The sequence below is a fragment of the Heptranchias perlo genome, chromosome 22, assembly GCF_035084215.1.
Source record: "Heptranchias perlo isolate sHepPer1 chromosome 22, sHepPer1.hap1, whole genome shotgun sequence".
NCBI lineage: Eukaryota > Metazoa > Chordata > Chondrichthyes > Hexanchiformes > Hexanchidae > Heptranchias > Heptranchias perlo.
In genome coordinates this window covers 29,133,668-29,160,030 of record NC_090346.1, presented here as the reverse complement: position 1 = coordinate 29,160,030, position 26,363 = coordinate 29,133,668, and the positions used below count along the sequence as shown (strand labels likewise).

The following is a 26,363-nucleotide window of genomic DNA, read 5'->3' as shown; positions in this document are numbered from 1 at the left end:
TTCTCTAATTGTTACTGTCAGCAGCTTCAGTCTGGTAAAAGCTCATCAGTCCTTTTGCACAGGTTGCAGAGACATTCCTTCTCGTGTCTGCACTTGTTAGAGTCCAGAATCATTCAGACTAATGACTCTGCATCAGAGTCCGTTCTTGACCAAACTGGAAAGATAGGGCGTGTATACATACCAACCCAGAGATAGGGCGTGTATACATACCAACCCAGAGATAGGGCGTGTATACATACCAACCCAGAGATAGGGCGTGTATACATACCAACCCAGAGATAGGGCGTGTATACATACCAACCCAGAGATAGGGCGTGTATACATACCAACCCAGAGATAGGGCGTGTATACATACCAACCCAGAGATAGGGCGTGTATACATACCAACCCAGAGATAGGGCGTGTATACATACCAACCCAGAGATAGGGCGTGTATACATACCAACCCAGAGATCGGGCGTGTATACATACCAACCCAGAGATAGGGCGTGTATACATACCAACCCAGAGATAGGGCGTGTATACATACCAACCCAGAGATAGGGCGTGTATACATACCAACCCAGAGATAGGGCGTGTATACATACCAACCCAGAGATAGGGCGTGTATACATACCAACCCAGAGATAGGGCGTGTATACATACCAACCCAGAGATCGGGCGTGTATACATACCAACCCAGAGATAGGGCGTGTATACATACCAACCCAGAGATAGGGCGTGTATACATACCAACCCAGAGATAGGGCGTGTATACATACCAACCCAGAGATAGGGCGTGTATACATACCAACCGAGAAAACCAGCAAAAACTGACCACTGCTTTAAAAAAGCTCCAAAAGCCTGACAACTGAAGGACATCTTTGACATGTGAAAACAAGTAATTATATGGGCTTTTGTAGAAGCTGTAGGGATACATAACATTCCTGCCCATGTATTGGAGGGAAAGAAGTAAGTACATGAATACTGTAAGGGAAAACACCAGTGCTGAAGGTACAAAATTAGTGGTACATTTCTGAGGTGGAGGGAGCTTGGGGCATGCTTCCCCAGAAAATGTTGAATTTATATATATAAAATGATGCAACCTGACTAATCTTAAGTATTTTTATACTTCACATTTCATCGAATATTAATCCAAAAAAGTAAAGGTAAAGTGAGATGTGGATTTTCAACGGACCAACCAAAAAATCACTGATCCAAATGTTTGCTCAGTAATTACTGCCCATACCCAAAGCCTCTCCTCAGTTCAACATGGCACTCTCCTCCCCCTCTCAGTTCATCCTGGCACTCTCCTCCCCCTCTCAATTCATCCTGACACTCTCCTCCCCCTCTCAGTTCATGCTGACACTCTCCTCCCCCTCTCAGTTCATACTGACACTCTCCTCCCCCTCTCAGTTCATACTGACACTCTCCTCCCCCTCTCAGTTCATCCTGGCACTCTCCTCCCCCTCTCAGTTCATGCTGACACTCACCTCCCCCTCTCAGTTCATGCTGACACTCTCCTCCCCCTCTCAGTTCATGCTGACACTCTCCTCCCCCTCTCAGTTCATGCTGACACTCTCCTCCCCCTCTCAGTTCATACTGACACTCTCCTCCCCCTCTCAGTTCATGCTGACACTCTCCTCCCCCTCTCAGTTCATGCTGACACTCTCCTCCCCCTCTCCCTCTCAGTTCATGCTGATGCTTTCCTTCTCTACTCCCATAAAAATACTGCTGCCAACAACTCTTCTTCTACCCTCCAAATGCACAACTGGCAGTTTCTGTGTCCTTCTCTCTCCTCTTCATTTCCATCTTTCCCTCCCCCCCTTTATTGCTGAGCATTTCCCTCCTTTTTCCCTTCCTTGTCATGCATTTCCCCATCACTCATTGCTGTCCCCTTCAATTGTCATCTATTTCCCCCCTCCAATTACTATCCACCTGCCCCTTTCATTGCCACCCATTCCCTATTGGCCATTCAGTTCCAATTTCGTCTGAGTGTGACTGCTAATGTACCAGACTGAGATGCTGTCTGCTCTCAGTGCCTCTGCTATGCAATAGGCAGGGATTGCAGTTTCTGTGTATTGTGTCTTGTAGAGAAATTACCTAACCTGGTAGGCTAAATTGGGCGCTATGTGGACATGTATGCCCCGAAAATGGCGCCTGAGATGCATGCGCACACTTCCAGCATGACGTGCGCAGGACACCTTCTTAGTAAAGGCGTTTGCGCATACGCACCTAACTAATACCGGCAGCATGTAGAGTAGGGAGATTATGACCTAAATCAGTGTGCAATGTTGATTTAAAGGGATCACTGCTATTTCGGAGCTCCATGCTCCAGCCAACGCACTGTCTTAACATAGCACATCTAAACAAGTCTTAAACAGTATGGAGGACCCCTCCCCCCACCAGCGCTATTTAAAGGGATCATGCAGGAGTTACAGGTTGGTTGCTGGATTATTTGTTCTGGCTGCTGATGCATTTGTACCTGTTTTTGGAGGTCTCCTATACTTGAATATGAGGACTAGAGGACATAGCCTAAAAATTAGAGCCAGGACTTTCAGGAGTGAAGTTAGGAAACACTTCTACACACAAAGGGTGGTAGAAGTTTGGAACTCTCTTCTGCAAATGGCAGTTGATGCTAGCTCAATTGTTAATTTTAAATCTGAGATTGATAGATTTTTGTTAACCAAAGGTATTAACTAAAGAGGGTACATGGAGTTAGGTCACAGATAAACAATGATCTCACTGAATGACGGAACAGGCTCGAGGGGCTAAATGGCCTACTCCTGTTCCCATGTTCCTATAATAAAGTTTCAATACTCCACAGGGAGTGGGCTGGCTAGCTGACAGGCAACAGCAAGGGCACTGGTGGAGTGGCAGGGGTGGGACAGGAATGCTGTCATCCTGAGAGAGGACGGCAGGTTCATGTTCCATGGAGCCATTGCCACTTGCTGCCTCCTGTTATGCGCCACCTTCTCCTCCAAGGAAGCAGGACTTGTGTCAGTGAGTGTCCTGCAAGATGTTTGGGTGATGTGGCTATCATGGTTGAATAGCTGCCAATGTGTGTGATATGTGAGTTGTGGGTGTGCGGCTTACAATAGTGGTAATGTGTGAGGGTGAGAGGAAGCATCTGATTGGAAGAGTTGCGTACTGATTGAAAGATTTTGTTAGTAGGTGGGTGATGGGGGGGTGTCCTGTGTGGAACAGTGGATGTGGCTAGTGGTGCAGTTGGCAGGATATGCCATGTGACAGTTGATCTCCTGCACCTTGACCACTCGTATCAAATCATTGAACTTCTTCCTGACTGCATCCATGTTCGTGATGCGATGTGCCTGGTATTGACTTTGTCCGCTACTCTCTCCCACTGCCTCGGGAGCATATGTCTGGAGGGCCTTTTGCCCCCCTGCAGATATAGGATGTCCCTCCTTCTGTCCACCTCTTGCACCAAGGCCTCTAGTACATCATCAGAGAACCTCCGTGCACGCACTCTTGCAGGCCCGGTACGTACTCAGATCGGCAGATTGGTGGGGTCTGGCGGGGATGTAGTTTTGTGAAACCTTTATTCAATATTTTAAAATAAAACAACAGTTTTTAAAAATAAGGTTGAGACCTGCATCTGTGTTTTTCGTGTGTGATTTCTGACCTCTGTTCAGGCACTGTTCAGACCCGTATCTGATATTTTGAAAATGAAAGAGTCCGGCCAACTTTGAGCAGCCAAGTTGTTGCCCATTAAAAATTCCAGAGTTCCCATCATCACCGTGCTTCACTTCGTCCAGCACAGATTTACTTCCCAATGGACTACCCGCTCTTCCTGGAGCCGCTGAGCACCTCTGCTTTAAGAGGTGTAGGCTGCCTTTAAGTGGTGCTAGCCACTTCCGATAGCGGGGCCCTCTGCTGGGGCGTGTACGAACATTACGTGCTGACTGCATCGCAACCAACGGGTGCAGGTTAATTGCGCACCGCAATCCCAGCATCCGTTTTCAGGGGTTAACTGATATAACCCCCCTGGTGTTATACAATGTTACCTTTGAGTGAGGGTTTATTTGTATTTAGCCATAACCACTAAAACCAGTGCCAGCATGGAGTGAGCTGAGGAGAGTGTTTCTGTGTGAAGACTAACAAGAATATCAAGTGATGCTCTTGATAGTGCCAATGTTTCACACTAACGCTCGGCATTTTGGGGGCCAGGTTAGAGTGTCAGCATTTGCTGACAAAAGGGAGAGCAGATGTCTACAGTACACAGAGGCTGCAATCTCTGCAATTTGTGCTGGGAGAGTTGCTGAGAGGAGAAGGGGAACTAGTCCAGTGTAATAACAGCCAGACTCATGTAGGAGTTAGGTTTCTCAACCCTCCCGGAATGACCGGGAGTCTCCCGGATTCAGGAACTCCTCTCCTGAGCGCTGCTTCCAGCAGCTTGGGAGATCAGCGATTTAAATTTCCAGCTGCAGTGCCGCCCCCCTCCCCCGCTCCATGACATCACCTGCAGAGAGCCACGACCACATGGAGTGCAGTCGGGAGGGGGCTAAGGGGACAGGAATCGGGGGTCTTTGAAACTGGGGGGGTCGCTGAAATCAGGGGGCTCTGAAATCGGGGGGGGGGGGTCTCTGAAATCGGGGGGCAGCTCTGAAATTGGAGGGGTCTCTGAAATCGGGGGGCAGCTCTGAAATTGGGGGTCTCTGAAATCGGGGGGGGGTCTCTGAAATTGGAGGGTCTCTAAAATCGGCGGTGTCTCTGAAATCGGCGGGGTCTCTGAAATCGGGGAGTCTCTGAAATAGGGGGTCTCTGAAATAGGGGAGCTCGAGAGTGGGGAAAGGGAGGGAAACTGGGGAATGGGGGCTCAGGAGGAGAAATGGAGGCTGGAGAATGGGGGTTTGGGGAGAAATAGAGACTGGAGAATGAGGTGGGGTGGGCGTGGGGCCCAGCATTTTTCTGCAGAGCCGGGAGCAGCAGCAACAAGGTGGTGAGGGGTCGTGAGTAAAGGGGCAAGTGAAACCTGGGGACTTTACCATGCGTAAATAGTGAATGATTATTTCCACTGGTAGACAAATGGGGAACAAGGGGATGGAGACCAAGGATTCTCACTGGAGAAAACAAGGGGGAAGGGAGGAGGAAAGTTCTTGAACAGAGGGCTATTAGACCATGGGATACTTCACCACATGTGGCTATTGAGGAAGATACTAAATCATAATTTCAAAGGGAATGGGATAAACGTTTGAAAAGGAGGTATATAAAAAGATCTGGGGGAGGAATTGGGTTACAGGAGAGAGCACCAGCACCGGGGGCTAAGTGGCCCCCTCCTGTGCTGTAATTTCTATAATTCTATGAAAACTAGGAAGCCTTCAAAGAGGAGATAGTTCAAGTACAGTATGGACATCTTTCCACAAGGGGGAAAAGAAGGGCATCCAAAGCTACAGCTCCCTGGATGACTAAAGATATAGAAGTTAAAATGAAAATGAAAAAGGAGGCTTATGATAAATGTTAGGTTCATAATTCAGTAGAGAACCAGGCTGAATACAGAAAGTACAGGCGAGAACTGAAAAAGGCAATAAGAGGGACAAAGAGAGTGTATGAGAATAGATTAGCGGATATCATAAAAGGGAACCCAAAAGTCTTTTATAAACATATAAATAGTAAAAGGTAAAGGAATAGTCAAAGGAAGGGTGCGGCCAATTAGGGGCAAAAAGGAGATCTTCTTGTGGAGGCAGAGGGTATTCTAAGATACTAAATATGTTGCATTTGTCTTCACTAAAGAAGAGGATGCTGCCAATGTCAGAGTAAAGGAGGAGGTGGTAGAGAGATTAGATAGGATACAAATAGATAAAGAGGAGGTACTTAAAAGGTTGGTAGTGCTCAAAGTAGAAAAGTCACCCGGTCCAGATGGGATGCAATCTAGGTTGCTGAGGGAAGTAAGGGTGGAAATTGCAGAGGCTCTGGGAAAATCTTCCAAACATCCTTAGGTACGGGAGTGGTGCCAAGGGACTGGAGGATTGCAAATGTTACACTGCTACTCAAAAAAGGGGAGAGTCAGCCTAACATCAGTGGTGGGGAAACTTTTAGAGGCATTAAACCGGGACCAAATTAATTGGTACTTGGTAAAATATGGGTTAATAAATGAAAGCCTTCATGGATTTGTTAAAGGCAAATCAGGTTTGACTAACTTGATTGAGTTCTTTGATGAAGTAACAGAGAGGATTGATGAGGGTAGTGCGGTTGATGTGTATATGGATTTTCAAAAGGCGTTTGATAAAGTACCATATAATAGATTTGTTAGCAAAATTAAAGCCCATGGGATTAAAGGCTCTGTGGCTGCATGGATACGAAATTGGCTAAGGGACAGAAAGCAGAGAGTAGTGTTGAATAGTTGTTTTTCAGACTGGAGGGAAGTATGCAGTGGTGTCCCCCAGGGGTCAGCGTTGGGATCACTGCTCTTTTTGATAAATATTAATGACTTGGACTTGGGTGTAAAGGGCATAATTTCAAAGTTTGCAGATGACATGAAAGGTGGAAAAACAGTAAAGAGTGAGGAGGATAGTAACAGACTTCAAGAGGACATAGGCTGGTGAAATGGGCAGACACATGGCAAATAAGGTTTAACACAGAGAAGTGTGAAGTGATTCATTTTTGTAGGAAGAATGAGCAGAGGAAATATAAACGAAATGGTACAATTTTAAAGGTGGTGCAGGAACAGAGAGACCTGGGGGTGCACGTACACAAATCTTTGAAGGTGGCAGGACAAGTTGAGAAAGCTGTTAAAAAGGCATACACAATCCTTGGCTTTATAAATAGAGGCACAGAGTACAAAAGCAAGGAAGTTATGCTAAACCTTTATAAAACACTGGTTAGGCCCCAGCTGGAGTAATGTGACGAACTCTGGGTATTTTTTTTTATTCGTTCATGGGATGTGGGCATTGCTGGCGAGGCCAGCATTTATTGCCCATCCCTAATTGCCCTTGAAAAGGTGGTGGTGAGCCACCTTCTTGAACCGCTGCAGTCCGTGTGGTGAATGTTCTCCCACAGTGCTGTTAGGAAGGGAGTTCCAGGATATTGACCCAGTGACGATGAAGGAACGGCGATATATTTCTAAGTCGGGATGGTGTGTGACTTGGAGGGGAACGTGCAAGTGGTGTTGTTCCCATGTGCCTGCTGCCCTTGTCCTTCTAGATGGTAGAGGTCGCGGGTTTGGGAGGTGCTGTCGAAGAAGCCTTGGTGAGTTGCTGCAGTGCATCCTGTGGATGGTACACACTGCAGCCACTGTGCGCCGGTGGTGAAGGGAGTGAATGTTTAGGGTGGTGGATGGGGTGCCAATCAAGCGGGCTGCTTTGTCCTGGATGGTGTCGTGCTTCTTGAGTGTTGTTGGAGCTGCACTCATCCAGGCAAGTGGGGAGTATTCCATCACATTCCTGACCTGTGCCTTGTAGATGGCGGAAAGGCTTTGGGAGGTCAGGAGGTGAGTCACTTGCTGCAGAATACCCAGCCTCTGACCTGCTCCTGTAGCCACAGTATTTATATGGCTGGTCCAGTTAAGTTTCTTGTTAATGGTGACCCCCAAGATGTTGATAGTGGGGGATTCGGCAATGGTAATGCCGTTGAATGTTAAGGAGAGGTGGTTAGACTCTCCCTTGTTGGACATGGTCATTGCCTGGCACTTGTTAGGTGCAAATGTTACATGCCACTCATCAGCCCAAGCCTAGATGTTGTCCAGGTCTTGCTGCATGCTGGCATGGACTGCTTCATTATCTGAGGGGTTGCGAATGGAACTGAACACTGTGCAATCATCAGTGAACATCCCCATTTCTGACCTTATGATGGAGGGAAGGTCATTGATGAAGCAGCTGAAGATGGTTGGGCCTAGGACACTGCCCTGAGGAACTCCTGCAGCAATGTCCTGGGGCTGAGATGATTAACCTCCACCAACCACTACCATCTTCCTTTGTGCTAGGTATGACTCCAGCCACTGGAGAGTTTTCCTCCTGATTCCCATTGACTTAAATTTTACTCGTGCTCCTTGGTGCCGCACTCAGTCAAATGCTGCCTTGATGTCAAGGGCAGTTGCTCTCACCTCACTTCTGGAATTCAGCTCTTTTGTCCATGTTTGGACCAAGGCTGTAATGAGGCCTGGAGCAGAGTGGTCCTGGCGGAACCCAAACTGAGCATCGGTGAGCAGGTTATTGGTGAGTAAGTGCCGCTTGATAGCACTGTCGACGACACCTTCCATCACTTTGCTGATGATTGAGAGTAGACTGATGGGGCGGTAATTGGCCGGATTGGATTTGTCCTGCTTTTTGTGGACAGGACATACCTGGGCAATTTTCCACATTGTCGGGTAGATGCCAGTGTTGTAGCTGTACTGGAACAGTTTGGCTAGAGGCGCGGCTAGTTCTGGAGCACAAGTCATCAGCACTACAGCCGGGATGTTGTCGGGGCCCATAGCCTTTGCTGTATCCAGTGCACTCAGCCGTTTCTTGATATCATGTGGAGTGAATCGAATTGGCTGAAGACTGGCTTCTGTGATGGTGGGGATATCGGGTGGAGGCCGAGTTGGATCATCCACTCGCACTTCTGGCTGAAGATGGTTGCAAATGCTTCAGCCTTGTCTTTTGCACTCACATGCTGGACTCCGCCATCATTGAGGATGGGGATGTTTACAGAGCTCCCTCCTCCTGTTAGTTGTTAAATTGTCCACCACCATTCACGACTGGATGTGACAGGACTGCAGAGCTTTGAACTGACCCGTTGGTTGTGGAATCGCTTAGCTCTGTCTTTAGCATGTTGCTTCCGCTGTTTAGCATGCATGTAGTCCTGAGTTGTAGCTTCACCAGTTTGGCACCTCCTTTTTAGGTACGCCTGGTGCTGCTCCTGGCATGCTCTTCTACACTCCTCATTGAACCAGGGTTGATCCCCATGGCTTGTTGGTAATGGTAGAGTGAGGAATATGCCAGGCCATGAGGTTACAGATTGTGCTGGAATACAATTCTGCTGCTCATGATGGCCCACAGCGCCTCATGGATGCCCAGTTTTGAGCTGCTCGATCTGTTCTGAATCTATCCCATTTAGCACGGTGGTAGTGCCACTCAACACGTTGGATGGTGTCCTCAGTGCGAAGACGGGACTTCATCTCCACGAGGACTGTGCGGTGGTCACCCCTACCAATACTATCATGGACGACAGGTAGATTGGTGAGGACGAGGTCAAGTGGGTTTTTACCTGGTGTTGGTTCACTCATCACCTGCTGCAGGCCCAGTCTGGCAGGTATATCCTTCAGGACTCGGCCAGCTCGGTCAGTAATGGTGCTACCGAGCTGGCCGAGTCCTGAAGCATTGTAGCAGAAACATTGAAGCCATTCTCATCCTGTGAATCCTGACAGCTATTTTCCAGTGCTTTTGAGAAATAGAAATGGCTCGTGCCATGCTTGTCATTATCATGGAGTAGAAGAGGAGCAGTAAGAAGAGAACCAGAGACAGGAGGCCCAGAGAGTGAAGTACCACCAGCAAAGACAGCACCCCACATGCACGTATCCGGCCTGGAGAGTATACAGAACTTGACTGACAATCTAGGAGATGTTGGAGGAACTGACTGTGTGACAGCTTTGCTTTACAAATGAGGCCATCGGCCGACTCTGCGACCTGCTCTGCGATGAGTTATAGCAGAGCCTCACCTGTAGAAATGAAGATCACCATGGCCCTCAACTTTTACAAGTCTAGATCTTTCCAGGCATCTACAGGGAACCTGTCTAGGATTAGCCAAGGGGCAGTGAGGGCCTACTTTCGGTAGGTAACTGGTACCCTTTTCCATTGGGCTGGGGAGGTCAGCAGATTTGACGTCCACGGTGGAGCAAAGGCAGAGGGCATTAAGTTTCTACAGGATTGCTGGCTTCTCTAAAGTGCAGGGGATGACTGATGGCACACACATCGCAATAAAGGTTTCCCATCAGAACGCTGAAAGCAACATGAACAGAACAAGCTATCACTCTCTCAACATTCAGATGGTCTGCGACGCCCGGCTGCACATCTTACATGTGAGTATGCAGCATGTGGGGGCCGGTCACGATGCGTTCATTGCGCGCAACTCAGGAATGTATGCGCACTTGGGAGATGGGGGCGAGTGGTATGATGGATCCTTGGTGATAAGACTTACCCCTTGCTGCTCTGGCTGATGGCCTCTTTTCCCATCCCACCGAAGCTGATTAGCGATAGAGCCAAGTACATATGTCCACCAGGCAGTTGGTTGGGAGGACCATTGGAGTGCTGAAGCGCTGCTTCAGGAGCTTGGACAGGTCTATGGGTGTTGTCCAATATTCCCAAGAGAGGGTAGTGAGAAAGGTCATCGTGTGCTGTTCCCTGCACAACTGTGACATGACAGAAGGTTTGGGCCTCGACACTCTGGTGCCACAGGTCCCCTGTGGATGCCTGGAACGATTCAGACCTGGAAAAGTTGAGGGCTGTGGTGATCTTCATGGAGGAGCCCTGGAGGAGCCAATCAAAACAGAAGACCCTGGACTGTGGGAATGGAGCTGAGGGACGTGGCGTGTCGGCAGGGAGCGTCGCCACACTGCGTAAGGGTGTCTTTCTTTGTCTGAACTATAGTCCAGGTCCACAAATCACTGGGGAGCACTCGTTTCCCTACGGACCCCCCACGAGGAGAAGGCGGTGCAACTCTAGGGCTGCTGCACCACAGCGGCAGCAGTGGAGGCCGAGATGGAGGCGGGAGAGTCCTGAGACAGGTCAGTCTCTCAATGCTCCAGGACGGGCGCCAAGCCTTCCTCTCCCCATTCCTTCCCCCCTCCCCGTCGGGCATCCCAGTAGTGGCAAAGACAAACATTCTAACCCTCTATTTTTTGTTCCCAATGGGCAGTTTTTTGAAAGAGGAGGAGGAGATGGAGGAGGGGGCAAAGATGGGATTGGGGGTAACAGCTTGGAAGGATTTGGAAAACACAGACCCTGATTCATGGCACCCTTCAGCCAGAGCAGCCACATACACTACAGCTGCCAATTCGTTGCTTACACAGACATGTACAGTCAGTTTAATTTCTATTCGTTTGTCCAGGTCATATATTTCACATCCTGTCTTCCTTTGTCTGTTCTCTACTCTACTGGATCTGTTTACATATATATCGCGAGTGTCAGGCAACACTCCTGCTCTATTGGACCTTTGTGGTGGTTTTCGTTGGCCACTTTACACTGATGCTTTTCTCCGTGATATATCAGACTTCCTTCTATCACCATGGGGAACTAGCTACAAATTAAGAAACTTAAAAATTTTATACACTTGACTAAAGCACTGCAACAATAGCACTAAATTTCAAAGAATTATTCTTTTAACCGAAACAAACCCAACAAAATATGTCGAGACAAACGTGGGAGAGATTGCTAGCTTTTCTGACTTATCTTCCAAGGTCTCTCTCTCTCCTTTGTTCCAAGCTCTCAGCCCATCTGAAATTATCCCTGTCTATCCCACACACAGATGTGCATAGGACAACTGAATTTGCAATTTCCAACTTCAAGACCTTTTTGTGTTTTTAAGATGTAACCAGATTAAGAAAACTGTTTTGTAAATCGTTGAAGTGATTTAAAACAAGTAAAGTGATAATCGCTCAAACTAAAGAAAAATTCTCTAGTTTGTAACAGAAAAGATACAGAATATTCCCTTTTCCCTTTTCTCCTGTTTTAAATCCTGTTTTATCCTTTATCTCTGAACTCCATTTTCAATCTCCAATATTTCCTACTTAACTCAATTTTGAACCGATTTAAAATCTCATGTGGGAAAGACCTTTTGTCAGCTTGTATTGGCTCTCCTGTAAAAGTTTTCCCCTCTTCCGTTGCTGGAAGGATGGGTTATAGTAAATGGAGAGGGGAGGACGGGGGATCCAGTGGAGAGTTCTAGTTTCTATCTCGGTTCACTTCCTAGAACCTCTACGACTGCCTCTCTCACTCCTGCAACTCCCAGATCATCTTTACACCTGTCACATTTTCCCTTCACACTCTCGGTTTTGAGACGTTCCCCTTCTACAGAAATTTTAAATGCTTGTGAACAAATTACTGCTCTTGTTGGTGAACAATCTCATATCCAAATTGCTGGATTTTTATTTCCTGTGCTTTTATTTCTAACTGTTTCTGCTTATTTTCTTTTTCCTTTAACTGAGTGTCCTGACATTTGGGAATCTATTTGGACATTTCCTGTAGTCGCTGTGGGGTATAGGGGACCATGAATCTCCTGGCCACAGCTCCCCTCATGCCTTGGGCGTCTACATTATACTTGACCTGTTCCATCGGTGCCATTGGAGAGGCCACTGGTACTATGGGAGGGGGGTGCTCACCCCATGGCTGATCTTTATTTAAATCACTCCAATCCAGGTTGTATAAATCACTATCACTATCGTCTCCCTTCATGGTGCAGATTATTCCTTGTTTTACCTGCAGGTCTTTTTCTAATTCAGCTATCTTATGTTTACAATGGTAATGAGATATTTCGAGTCTTCTACGACTTTCTTTGTTGGTGCTCATCTGTATTTGTATGGCTGCCTTTAAATCATCCCTTTCCATGCCAGTTTTTTGCAATTACTGTAATAGTTCCTTTTGAGTTGCCTGCATGTGAGTCACATCATTTCCTTTAACTACTGCCTGGACTTGAAAGTACACTACGTAGCTTTGTAGAGTTTGGATGCTTTTTCCATTTTTTTTCCTTCCTGTTTCCCATTATCAAGTGTCTTTTCTAACTGTTCCTCTACCTCGTCCAATGCCCGCTTTAGTTTGGATACTTCTGTTGCTAAACCTGCCTTTTCCGTCGTAGCTCTCCCCAACCATGCTTTTATCTCTTCTAATTCCTGCTTTAGATCAGATACTTCTGTTTCTAACCCTCCCTTTTGCTTCTCATCGCTGTTTTTTTTACTGAAGGCAAGGAGCCATACTTTAGCCTTTAGGCTTTAGCCATTTTAAAAAATCTTGGCCTCTCTGTTAACATATGTATCCACGTATCATCGTGTGCTTTGAAGGTCCTCAACCAGGAACCATTCCTCACACTTTGGCAACTTCTTTGCTATGTATTTTCGAATTGCCGCTTCCATTTTATATTCCACCTGCCTTTACCTGTACCTTTAATTATACCTTCCATTTCTATCTAAATGTTGGTTCTACAGCCCTCCAACACCTCTTTCCAGAAATACTCTGGTTCTGTCTGGACATTGGACAAGGATTTAAAAAAAAAATTCTACCTTCCATCTGTCCCTGCCCAGAAAACTCAGTTTTCTGTCTAAACGTGGCTCCAATATATAGTCCACCTGCTTCTACCCAGAAAACCCTATTCTCTGTCTAAGGACACAGTATTCTTTCTTTACCCTGCCTGTTATATCCTCCTATGCCTTCTCTGGACATTGGATAAGGATTTTAGCCTTTGCCCTGGGGGTCATTTCACATGAACTTGTAGGCTTTCTTTGTTGAACTATGTCAGGTCCCTGTTCGGGCACCACTTGTAGGGAAATGTGTACTTCCCAATGATTCGTGGATCTGGACAACAGTTTAGACAAAGAAAGATACCCTTACACTGTGATTAAAAAAACTACTGCGTAAGGATGTCTTTCTTTGTCTGAACTATTATCCAAGATTATGAATCACTGGGAAGTACCCATTTCCCTATAAGTCAGAGAGTGGCAGATGGTCACACCGCGCACCAACCCCGCTGCCCCCCTTCCTCCCCCCCCCCCCCCCGCTCCCGGGCACTGTGCCCTGCAAAGACAAAAAGAGAGAAAAATTAGGCTTGCACTCATTTGAATGTATGGAACAACTGAAGGTTCAACTGGTCTGTATCTTTCTGGGGACTTTCACTGCAAGGTCACTGATCAATGAGTTCCACCTCAGAGATTTGAGCGTGGTGCCCAAAGTGGGCGAGGAAGAAAAGTCTGGTCAGGTCTTGAATTTCTTGCTGCACTGATCCACCATCCTTCGGACTGTGGATGTGGCATTTAGTGCCTCTGCCACCTCCTAACTGCACATTAGAGCTGGGATGTGGGGGAGCTGAGCTGCTGGTCCCGCCTTCTCTCAGTTTTGGCTAGGAGGGCCTGCAGGTCGCCCTCCATGAAGTTCGAGGCCCTCTTCCTGCCTGCCCTCTCTGCTGGGAATCAGCAGTAGTCATCTATGAGAAGGGAAAGATTTGAGACAATGGAGACACTCCATTCTGAATGAATTAATGAAAAATCTTTTAAGTCAGAGAACTGTCTGCCACTTACCTTGCACTCTCCAGCCTCACTCTGAAGGAATTTCCCCCCCACCCCAATTTTTATAGTGCTCCACTCGAAGACCTTGAGGCCCCATTGGTTATGTTCAAATTATGTTCAAAGCACGCTGGCCATTTACGCTGATTTACACTAATTTTTACACTTTGGCATATGCTAATGAGATTGGCAGGATATTTTGGCATAACTTGACAATGATAGAATGGGCGCGAGAATGGGTGTAATTTCAGGCACAAGTTCCGAGTTACATTTGAATAGCCATCTATTAAATAGCTCAACTCTACATGCGATTAACAATGCTCAAAGCTTACACAACCTCATTGTTCTCTTTCCTTCCCTGGGACACAGGTGTTAGCTTCTGGAGCGTTCAGTGGATGAACCCCCTTTCGGCAGTGGGGTTATTTGTTCCACTTGGATCTTCAGTCCCAACAGCCTCACAAGCTAATTCAGTGTTTTACTCCTTGTCCTAATACGTTGTACTTGTAAAGGCACCTTTCTGCATCTTCTAGGTAAAGGTTTTTACAGAACAAAGAGAACCTAAGTGAACTGACAGAGACTGTTACTTCTACAAAGACAAAGAGAGACAGCTTGCTCTTTCTAGAAAAAGACTGTCTACTCCTGCCACTACCACTGACCTAATAAATGTAGAGTCCTGCGGCTGTTGTTGAGTCACTGGAGCATGAAATTTCCCCCAGCAACACAGACGAGGGGGATAATTTTGACTTTGTGCGGTAGTGTAAAACGGGTGATAGCGAATCGGCAGCCCATTTTACATTTCTCCTGATTTTTATTTCCACTGACTTCAATCGAAATGAAAATCGGGAGAGATGTAAAACGTTCCGCTGATTTGCTACCACCCAATTTACACTATTGCACAAAGTTAAAATTACCCCCTTTCTGCATACGATTTTTACGACCACCTCCCCCCTACTGATTTCTCGAGTTTTGTTTCCCATAAATGGGACATGACATCTCAATGTTCCATTAAATGTGACCTAAGTGGTTTGAGTTAGGGACAATGGCTTCTCAAACTAGTAAAGGATGCCTGCAGTATAAACACTGACCTTCCTGGTGTAATTAATCTAGAGGTTTTATGGTTTTAATTCATTATGACGTTTAGCTTAGAAGATTTTATGGCCAAGTTATCTGGGAAACACCACGGCCAAAAGCCTGGGTGATGATTTGAACCAGTTGAGAACTTGTGTTAGCTGAAATTCTTTTCCCAGCATTCAGTTCAACAGCTGAATTCTGTTTTGTGTGGTCAGCATTCAAGCTAAAACTCCACAAACCTCAACCGCATCCTTTGCCAATTTATGGGACATTGTTCCTACACACTCTCGTCTGATGCAAAATTGCAATGAGACGAGGCATTCGGGTCGATTTTAACTCCTCCCCCCTCACCGCCACCCCCCACCCCGGTTTCCGCACAGTTAAAATGGAGTGGAGGACTTACCCACTTCTTTCCAGCCCCAATCTGGCCGACTGCAATTTTAAATTGCATGCAGCAAGGACACTTAGCCCAAGCCAGCGGGATCCTCTTGAAATATGCAGATCAGACTCCGATGATGTCACCATCAGGGCAGCAGCAGGCCAAACCAGCCGGGAACAGCAACCAGGACCTAAAGAGGCCCAGCGAAGTAAGTTTAAAAAAAAATTTAGTTTTCTTGTGGGTCAGGAGGAACAAGGGAGCTCCTCCAGCCCCAACAAGGAAACCTTGGGCCTCCCCTGCCCCAGGCTTCCCATGCTTCCTCCAACCAGGACTCCCCTCTCAGAGCATTTAGATTGTGCTGGGACCCTTTGAGGCCTCCTGTCGTCAGATTTTAACAACCAGGCAGCCGCAATTGCACCGACTTCCCGGCCATTTTGGTTAATGAGGCCCGGCTGTTAAAATCGGCCAAGCCTTCCCGCGACCGCTCCGGATGAGCTTTCGGGCCCGTGAGTTAAAATCGAGCTGATTGTGTCTGTGTGATTACAGTTGTACACTCATAGGATGCCTGACATTTCACATTGTTTTTTCAACTAAAGTGTTCAGGTCTCTTTTGTCTTATATTACCTTGCTACATGTGCACCATTGGCATCTGAACAAAATATGTTGGAATGAGAACACTGAGGATTGGTCTATATTGCTAAATAATCTCACTGGAATTGATTTTTGGAAAAAAATCTTCCAAGGAAATTATTGAGCAATGTGGAAGTCTAAAACTAGGGAGTATAGTTGCAGAATAAGGGGTCCTCCTCAAGACTAATATGAGGAGGAATTTCTTCATGCAGAGGGCTGTGAATCTTTGGAATTCTCTACCCCAGAGGGCTGTAGATGCTGAGTCATTGAATATATTCAAGGCTGAGGTGGATAGATTTTTGGACTCTAAAGGAATCAAGGGATATGGGGATCGGGCGGGAAAGTGGAGTTGAGGTCGAAGATCAGTCATGATCTTATTGAATGGCGTAGCAGACTCGAGGGGCCATATGGCCTACTCCAGCTCCTATTTCTTATGTTCTTATGGACCAAATATCAGTGCTCTTATATTAATACATATTGTTCAGATGCCAGGTACCAAAATCATCATTTACTGTCTGGAATGATATATAAACCCCAGTTAGGAAGAATTGAAACCAATGTTAACATACAATTAATAATCCTTCAATAATGTAATTACAACAGGACAAAGTTGGTTCAGTTCAGTTTTATGGAGTTAATGCATTCAGGGAAATCAGCTCAGATGTTGGAAATTACAAAAAATGGTGATATTAGTCACCCATCTAATCTTATTTAGATGCCACACATTGCCTTCTGAGCAACAAACTATATTCCCTTTATCAACATTTACAAACATGCAAACCCCCAATCACTCTATTCATATTGTGGCTGCTAAAACAGCGATGTTGACTCTTGTTCCATAAAGCATAGGAGTTTACCTTTTCTGTGCATGCACGAAAGAGACGAGTTACTATACTTTATAGACAGACAGTCAGTCTGAGCCTGAAACGCTGTTTTAGGAGTCACTGCATGAATGGGGAGCAAAAAGCAGTGTAAAGAACTTAAAACTGGTTCCCAGCTGGGAAGACAACTATGAGGTGTTTCTTTGGGGAAAGAGTTGGTAACATAGAGCAGGGGGAAAACATAAGTGTTTGGGGCAGGAGTGGTGAGAGGTGATAGCAAGGAGCTACGAACAAAATACACTTTAAATAAATAAAAGGGAAGGTGTCTGATAGGTTGGAGGGCAAGAGTGATTAAATGACAAAAGGGATGATGGTGCAAGGCAAGGAGGGTGGTAATGGGACAGGTTAAGAAACAAAAGATGGGTCTAGAGGAACTGTAAAGGGTAACAGCAGAACTGTCCAAAAAAATGGGCGCAGTGATTATGTCTGAAGTTATTGGAATCAATGTTGAGTCCGGAAGGTTGTAAAGTGCCCAATCAAATGATGAGGTGCTGTTCCTCGAGCTTCCATTGAGCTTCATTGGAACAGTGTAAGAGGCCGAGGTCAGAGTGGGAGTGGGACGAAGAATTAAAATGGCAAACGACCGGAAGGGTCACGCTTGTGGACAGAGTGGAGGTGTTCAGCAAAACGATCACCCAATCTGCGTCTGGTCTCCCCAGTGTAGAGGAGACTGCATCATGAGCAGCGAATACAGTATACTAAATTGAAAGAAGTACAAGTAAATCACTGTTTCACATTATATGTGCAACATTCATCGATCATGTTGGACTAACCATGTTCTTTTTCATCAAAAAGGAGAAGGATCTAGAGAGGCTTAAGGGATTCAAAACTGTCAAATCCTGAGGGACAGATATCCCAGCATACTGAGAAAGATGAGGAACAAGATTCATGAGATGCTAACAGTCATTATGAGAAAGTGACTGAAAGCTGAAGAGGTCCCATTAGGTTTGAAACAAGCGAAGATAGTATCTATCTTCAAAAAAATAACTCTGGAAACTGCAGAACTATTAGTATTCATAAATAACGGAATCAATTGTCAAAAGCAAATTTGAGAATAATCCGTATGATAATGATGTAGTGAATAGCAGCAAACATGGCTTCAAATGGGAATAACACTATCTGACCAACTTTTTTGAGGAAGTGAGGTGCGGACTGAATTAACACTTTCTGAGATTTGTGGTCTGGCTCTATGTTCCAAGGTCTGGTTAGCCTTCCTTACTGTATCCATCAGTACCTCAATTTCCCCCTCCTAGAATCATGGAATCATAGAAAGGTTACAACACGGAAGGAGGCCATTCGGTCCATTGAGTCCGAGCCAGCTCTATGCAAGAGCAATCCAGCTAGTCCCACTCCGCCAACCTGGTAACTACAGATCAATCAGTGTTGTGTTCTGCAATGTAGAGCCATTTAGTTTATATTTATGGAGGCAGAGGGCATGACTGAGGTACCGAATGAGTACTTTGTATCAGTCTTCACAAAAGAAGAGGATGAAGTTAATGTCACAGTTGTGGGGGTGGGGGGGTGGGGAGGGGGGGGGTGGTAGAGATATTGGATTGGATAAAAATAGATGGAAAGGAGGTGTTAAATAGGTTGGCATCATTCAAAGTTAACAAGTCACCCGGTCCAGATGGGATGCATCCTAGGTTGCTGAGGGAAGCTAAGGTGGAGATAGCAGAAGCTCTGACCAAATCTTTCAATCCTCCTTGGATATGGGAGTGGTGCCAGAGGATTGGAGGGTTGCAAATGTCACACCCCATTCAATAAAGGGGAGAGAGATAAAGCTGGTAACTACAAACCAATCAGTCTAATGTCAGTGGTGGAAAAGTACTAGAGACCGTTGTTGAAAATTAATTCTCACTTGGAGAAGCATGGGTTAATAAGGGACAGCCAAAAGGGATTTGTTAAAGGCAAATCATGCCTGACTAACCTGATTGAGTTTTTCGACGAAGTAATAGAAAGGGTTGATGAAGTTGGTGCAGCAGATGTATATATGGACTTTCAAAAGACATTTGATAAAGTACATAACAGACTTATTCGGAAAAAGAAGCAGATGGTATTAAAGGGATGGTGGTAACTTTGGTAAGTAATTGACTAAGGAATAGGAGGCAGAGAGTAGTGGTGAATGGATGTTTTTGTGACTGGAGAAGTATGCAGTGGGGTCCTTCAGGGATCGTTATTAGGACCATTGCTTTTCTTGTTATATATATATATAACCTGGACTTAGGTATAGGGAATACAATTTCAAAGCTTGCGGATGATACAAAACTTGGCAACGTCATAAATAGTGAGGAGGACATTAGCAGACGTCAGGAGGAGATAGACAGACTGGTGAAATGGGCAAACAAATGGCAGATGCAATTTAATGCGGATAAGTGTGAAGTGATTCACTTTGGTAGGAACAACATGGAGAGAGATGATAATCTAAATAGTGCCATTTTGAGGGGGGTGGAAGAGCAGAGCGACCTGGGGTGCATATTCACAAATCTTTGAAGGTGGCAGGGTAAGTTGATAAGGCGGTTAAGAAAGCACATGGGATATTGGCTTTGTAAATAGGGGCATTGAATACAAAAACAAGGAAGTCATGCCAAACCTTTACAAATCACTGGTTAGGCCTCAGCTGGAATATTATTCTGGGCACCACATTTTAGGAAAGATGTCTAGGCCTTGGAGAGGTACAGAGGTGGTTTACCAGGATGATACCAGGGATGTAGGACTTCAGTTGTGTGGAGAGATTGGAGAAGCTGAGATTATTCTTCTTAGAGCAGAGAAGGTTAAGGGGAGACCTAATAGAGGTATTCAAAATTATGAAGGGTTTTGTTAGAGCAAGTAGGGAGAAAGTTGGTCGGTAACCAAAGGTCTTAGTTTTAAAATAATTCGCAAACGAACTAGAGGGGAAATGAGAAGAATTTTTTTCACACAGAGGGCTGTTAAGATCTGGAACGCATTACTTGAAAGGGTGGTGGAATCAGATTCCATTGGAACTTTCAAAAGACAATTATACATGTACTTGAAGAGGACTAATTTGCAGGGTTATGGGAAAAAAGCTGGGGTGTGGGACTAAATTGGACAGCTCTTTCAAAGAGTCAGCTCAGCATGATAGGCCGAATGGCCTCCTTCTATGCTTTCTACTGTTTATTTCCATTCCCTAGTCTCATTACCTTGCATTCGTCCTCATTAAATGCCATTTGCTACTCATCAGTTCACCTTCCCAACCTCTCCAGATCCCTTAACATTTGATTTGCCCCTCCCCTTTGTTTGAACCTCCACAAATTTGGTGTCATCTGAAAACTTGGACAGCTTTGTTCCTGTCCCTACCTCCAAATCATTTACACTGTAAACTGCAGATCCTTGCGGTACCATTTCTGGTGACCCCTTGCCATGTTGACACAGTTTCTCTGGTTTGTCCAATTTTTAAGCTTCCCTCTTATTCCATCTCTTCCCACCTTGCAGTGTAATCATCTGTTGGCACGGTATCAAAAGCCTTGCTGAAATATCACATCTACAGAATTTGCTTTGTAAATAAAGTCTAGCATTTCCTCAAAGAACTCAAGTAAATTTGTCAGGCAAGACTTCCTTCCCATACAATTACACTGACTCCCTCTTTCCATACAATTCATGTTGACTCCCTCTTCCCATACAATTCACAGTGACTGCCTCTTCCCATACAGTTCACACCGACTCCCTCTTCCCATGCAATTCATGTTGACTCCCTCTTACCGTACAATTCATGGTAACTTCCTCTTAACATACCACGTCTTTTCTCCTCTTTCACAATTTCCACCATCTACAAGGCACAAGTCAGGAGTGTGATGGAATACTCTCCACTTGCCTGGATGAGTGCAGCTCCAACAACACTCAAGAAGCTCGACTCCATCCAGGACAAAGCAGCCCGCTTGATTGGCACCCCATCCCCCACCCTAAACGTTCACTCCCATCACCACCGGCGCACTGTGGCTGCAGTGTGTACCATCCACAGGATGCACTGCAGCAACTCGCCAAGGCTTCTTCGACAGCACCTCCAAAATCCGCGACCTCTACCACCTAGAAGGACAAGGGCAGCAGGCACATGGGAACAATAACACCTGCACGTTCCCCTCCAAGTCACACACCATCCCGACTTGGAAATATATCGCCGTTCCTTCATCGTCGCTGGGTCAAAATCCTGGAACTTCCTTCCTAACAGCACTGTGGGAGAACCTTCACCACACGGACTGCAGCGGTTCAAGAAGGTGGCTCACCACCACCTTCTCAAGGGCAATTAGGGATGGGCAATAAATGCTGGCCTTGCCAGCGATGCCCACATCCCATGAACGAATAAAAAAAAAACAATGCCTTGTAATACTTTACCCAATAGATGTCAGGCTCACTGCTCTGTTGCTCTCTGGGCTATCCCTATGCACCTTTTAAAAGATTAGTGTTATATTAACTACTTTCCAATCCTCAGGCACCACTCCCATTTCTAATGATTGTAAAAATGTTTTCATCATGTGTCTCAAAACTAGGGTAAAAGGGAATGCTACGTTACTGGCTAGAATGCACTGTCTGCCTGAACAGGTACATCAGTTTATTTTGCCTTGAAATTAGTGCTGGTGATTTTTATCTTTCTACATTCCCGATTTTCGGCGTGAATGGGATGGTAACAAATCAAAAATTTAAAATAAACGTAGTACTTATTTCGCAACCAAGGCCCACCTGATGCGATTTTCGAGTGGGCCTCGAAATAGGCGATACGTCCTCCCACCTGAAGGCAGTTTTAGTCATCAACTGGGTGCTCTGTGTACTCTGCCCAGTGGAACGGAGCATTGAGCAGCCTAACCAGCTGTACTTAAAGGGGCCGCTGTAAGCCAATCATAAGAACTCAATAACCAGCTTTGCTAATGATTTTTGTGGGCCAAGAGGAGCATGGATACTTCACCTGGCCCCACAATAATCTTCCTGCCTCTCTGGGATTGTCTCCCCGCCACTGCCTTTAATGACCCAATTTTGGCTCAGCACTGTGGAGGAACCGCTAGATCTCCTGCTCCCCCGCCGAGTGACGAGCTGCCTGTCAGCACCTGTTCAGCACTGGCATCTCACTGATATTGTAACGAGGCCCAACCATGACGATGGTTCTGGCCTCTTGCCGACGACAGTGGGCGAGCAATCTGATTGCGTTGCACACCACCCGCCTGATGTGAGCCGAAAATGAAAATCGCCTTCTGTTTTTCAGGCAATTGAATCACAAGAATCATTTGGCCTGCTTTATTATTTAGCATAGAACTCTGCAGTTGAACATGACATTACATTGCTGGCTGTTAGATGACTAATATTGGAAAAAACCATGGCAAAGAAATGAGATAGTCTGAAAAGCATCATCAGTGTGTCAGTTCTGATGAAAGGTCATCAACCAGAAACATTAACTTTATTTCTCTCTCCACAAATGCTGCCTGACCTGCTGAGTATTTCCAGCATTTTCTGTTTCTATATCAGTATGCCAGTATCTAATCAAAGTCTCATCTTATGTTTAACTCAGCACTGGTCACTCTCGGTGGGGTCAGCGTGTATATCGGATATTCTGCAGCAGCATTCAAAGAAGCCGTCTGTGTGTCTGGAAAGAAGATTCTGGAAGATATTAACATCAGGTTTGGATGGTCTTTGGCTCTGGCATGGATCTCATTCATTGCCGAAGTCTTTACAGGTGTTGCATTCATATTAGCTGCAAAATTGGCAGGCATGAAAAGGAGGCAGGAAGAAGCAACACGAAGCTAACATGTACTTAGTTTAATTGCAACCAAAGCTGCAATGTAACAAAGGCAATTAAGTTAAGTTTCTGTAAATTACTTTGATATTGAAATCATGGAAAGATCTCAGTGATCTGGGGAAACTGCTCAAATATGTATCTCTCACAAAGTCAAAATTATTTAAAATGTTCTCAATGCTGAAAATGTGGAATAAATATTAGTAGCTGAATTACTTAATGAAAGCAGTCTGTTCTTATTCACTGTTTAGTTTATGTTGTTTAACTGTTAACAAGATCAAAATATCTTTGCTAATGTAACTTTCACAGAAAAATGTAACAAAGAAATGCTGTAAGTGATTTGTGTGTGATGACAGTTAACAGTGTACCATAGTAGTGAAAGGAGAGCTCCCAGAATTACAGGTCAAATGGCAAAGTTCTCTGTTTTTGCAGAGAAAATATATTTCTTGTATGTTACTCCATTTCCATTATCTACAATTACAGTAAGTATAGCAGATTATTGTTAAATAAACTGTATCAGTTCCCAAAAGATTAACAGGCTAATTACGTGATCCTACACATCCTACGGGGAGCTGTGCTTACTGGGAACTTGGATTGGCTAATCGGGCTCCAATATTGCAACCCTGTTTTGAATGCTCACACCCTTTGAGCAGGGGTTTTGTGCACCCGCAGGGAGCGTAGGACTGCAGAATTAACCCGTAAACCTTTGGCTGCAGGAATGTTAGAGGCAAACAAATATTTAATTGTAAAAAGTTCCATAAGTAAACAATAACTTGTGATGAAGAATGCAAAGAGTGAAAAGTTTTCTTATATATTTATTTTGCATCAATTTTATCCTCTTCCCTCCTGAAGGCATTGACTCTTTGCATGAATACGATCTCACATTCACCTGTCACACTCCAGCATCTTGCCCAAGTGTTCACTGTTTATTTGTGAGCCTTGACAGTGAGCATTGACTGGCTATTCATCCACAGGAGGAATCATAGCCAACCCTAATTCTGTCCACACATGTACATTTCCAGCAGGATTCACTGAAGAATGATAGAACTGGCAACCCTAGCTGATTTTCTTCTGTCTATCTCATTAAGCTGAGGCTAACTGTAGCTTCCCCATCACTGTCCCAGCTGAGCTTGTTAATTGTATGATTTATATCATTGAGTGTTAATTGCATTCAGGTTGTATCAATTGGGGGCTCTCTGGTATCCTTTTTATAGGCAAGCTTATCTAAGGTGTGGTATGTGTATAAGGGGAATCTCTATCAATAAAAGTTTGAAAACAACTAAAGACTAGGCTCTATTATTCTATCCTTTACCACATGGCTTTCCATTTATAATAGAGCTTACCTAACATAGCACACACTGGGGATCTAATCTTGGATCTTCCTAGTCTTTATGGTTCAGCAACTCACTGCATAAACTTGGTGACCCAATAGTGGAGCCTATCAAATTGATTTTTAATAATTACAGAAGAAAAAATTGAAACACTTGACCGTTAAAATACTGCAGCTAGATTGGGAACAGCAAGAAAGAGAATAAATGTCATTATTTGGTTAATTTTTACCAGGTGCACAGAAGTTAAAACCTTATCACTTGATCTTTAAAGCACTTCAGCTACAAGGGTGGTATGAATGTACCTAATGAACAAAATATTAAAGAAATAATCTTTTGTGATCATCTGTTTCATTGTTTATGATAAATACTATTCTAACTGGTTTTTAAAAAGCTTCTAAGCATTCATAAAACCCTTCAGAAATAATAACCTGCAAAATAAACCAGTTGTTGAGCTTGCTTACAGTGAGGTTTGGACAACTCGATTCCTGGAGTAATGATGTCAACCATGTTGCTATATAATTGCATATCTGCAAATCGGTGCAAGCTCCAGGGAGGTCTGAAATTCCTTTGGCCACAATTTTAACAAAAGCACTAAACCATTGAAAAATATTTCCACTCATTTCTTAATTAAAACTCTCAATAATTAACATGGTTTTCTCTGCAAAGAGAGAGATGTGACAAGGATGTTCTATAGTCCTTTGGCATATTCGTTGAGTGAGCTGTTGACTATTAGAGTCAAAGCAATCTTCAGTATTCATAGTATCGACACTGGTGGGAGAGTGACATTTCTCTATGTCTGATGACGTCCCATCATTATCAAAACAATAGAAAATTATTTCTACTTCATACTGGGTTTTTGCTAGTTAGGCTGGAGTTAATACACTATCATCAGTACACAATAGGACAAAAATTTGGGGCTGTAATTTTGATGATGATGAGTGGGAGGGAAAAACATGCTGTTATTGGCATGCCACAGTTGAAAAGTAAAGGGAGCTACATTGAAATCAATTCATACATGTCCCTGCAAGTTGCAAAGATAGAATTATGCTACACAGGAGGTGGGCAACTTTGTGGGGTTATATCATGGAACTGTGAGACTGCAGCTTGTTGGTTTTTCATCTGTGTGGTGAGCTGGAGAGTAACACGTACTCTATTCAGACATTATTAACAACATACAATCAAAGCACTGCATTTAATCTCCTATCAATAATGTAACACACAGACCACAATAGGGAGGCAAAATTACCATTAACGCTGTTTGTCAAATTGTGCGTACTTTACTTGATGCAATTATTTTTCCTCAACTTTCTCTAAGTTAAAATGATACAACATGTTACCATTCATCTTAGCATTTCAACAAAACAATGGCAGCAGAACAAAAGCACAGATTTTAAAATACATCCCGTATTACCAAATAAAACATACTTTTGCAGTTTTAGCATTCAAATTCTATTAGTGTCAATGCAAAAACAAACAAATTAATCAAAATAAAATCTTACGCATGATGTCACAATTACTGGCTGAAGTCAGTGTGCCCAACTCACTTTACTCACAATTTTCAGGCATTAAAATTAATCACTGGTAAATTGAGACCTCCATGACTGATTCTCCAAGCCACGCCAAATGTTGAGTGAGGCTCCACTCCAGGAGCTCAGGCTTTCAAAATTTACCTGTTACATCGAAGAAAATGGTTATTAAAAAATGAAAGAGAAATTATAAACACCCAAATAACTCTGTAGGTGTTTAGTTTTTGGTTTCATTTCAAGGATCAAGTATCTATTTTATAGAAATGTTAATGAGTAGGTACTCAGCCTGTTATGTACATCATGGCATCAATGCACATGGCTGAAGCTCGGGCGAAAACGATGCCTAGATCATGAAGTAGCAGAAGGTTACGAATCCCTTTTACTGATCGGCTAAGGAGTGATATTATGGAAATCAATGAACCTTTGCTCTATCTGAACTAAACAACTGTCTGAAATTATAAGGGCAAAAACAGCTGAAGTAGATTCAACATTCAAAGCTTACTATGCTACTGATAATTTGACAATGGAAAAAAAATAACATCAGGTATACATTCGTGAAAGCTACAAACTGCTTCTTGAAAAAAGACAGGAAATAATAAGTATGTACACTGTTTAAAATGCCCCTC

The 26,363-nt window shown here is 44.5% G+C and overlaps 1 protein-coding gene across 1 annotated transcript in view; it reads left to right on the top strand.

The window, feature by feature from the left end:
• LOC137340907 (transmembrane protein 114) overlaps positions 1–24,164 on the top strand; it is a 105,675-nt gene extending 81,511 nt beyond the window's left edge. Inside the window, exon 4 of the mRNA XM_068003712.1 lies at positions 22,656–24,164. Coding sequence (XP_067859813.1) covers positions 22,656–22,891 — 236 coding nt within the window. The 3' untranslated portion in view covers positions 22,892–24,164. The remainder of the gene's footprint in view (positions 1–22,655) is intronic.
• The last annotated feature ends 2,199 nt before the right edge of the window (positions 24,165–26,363 follow it).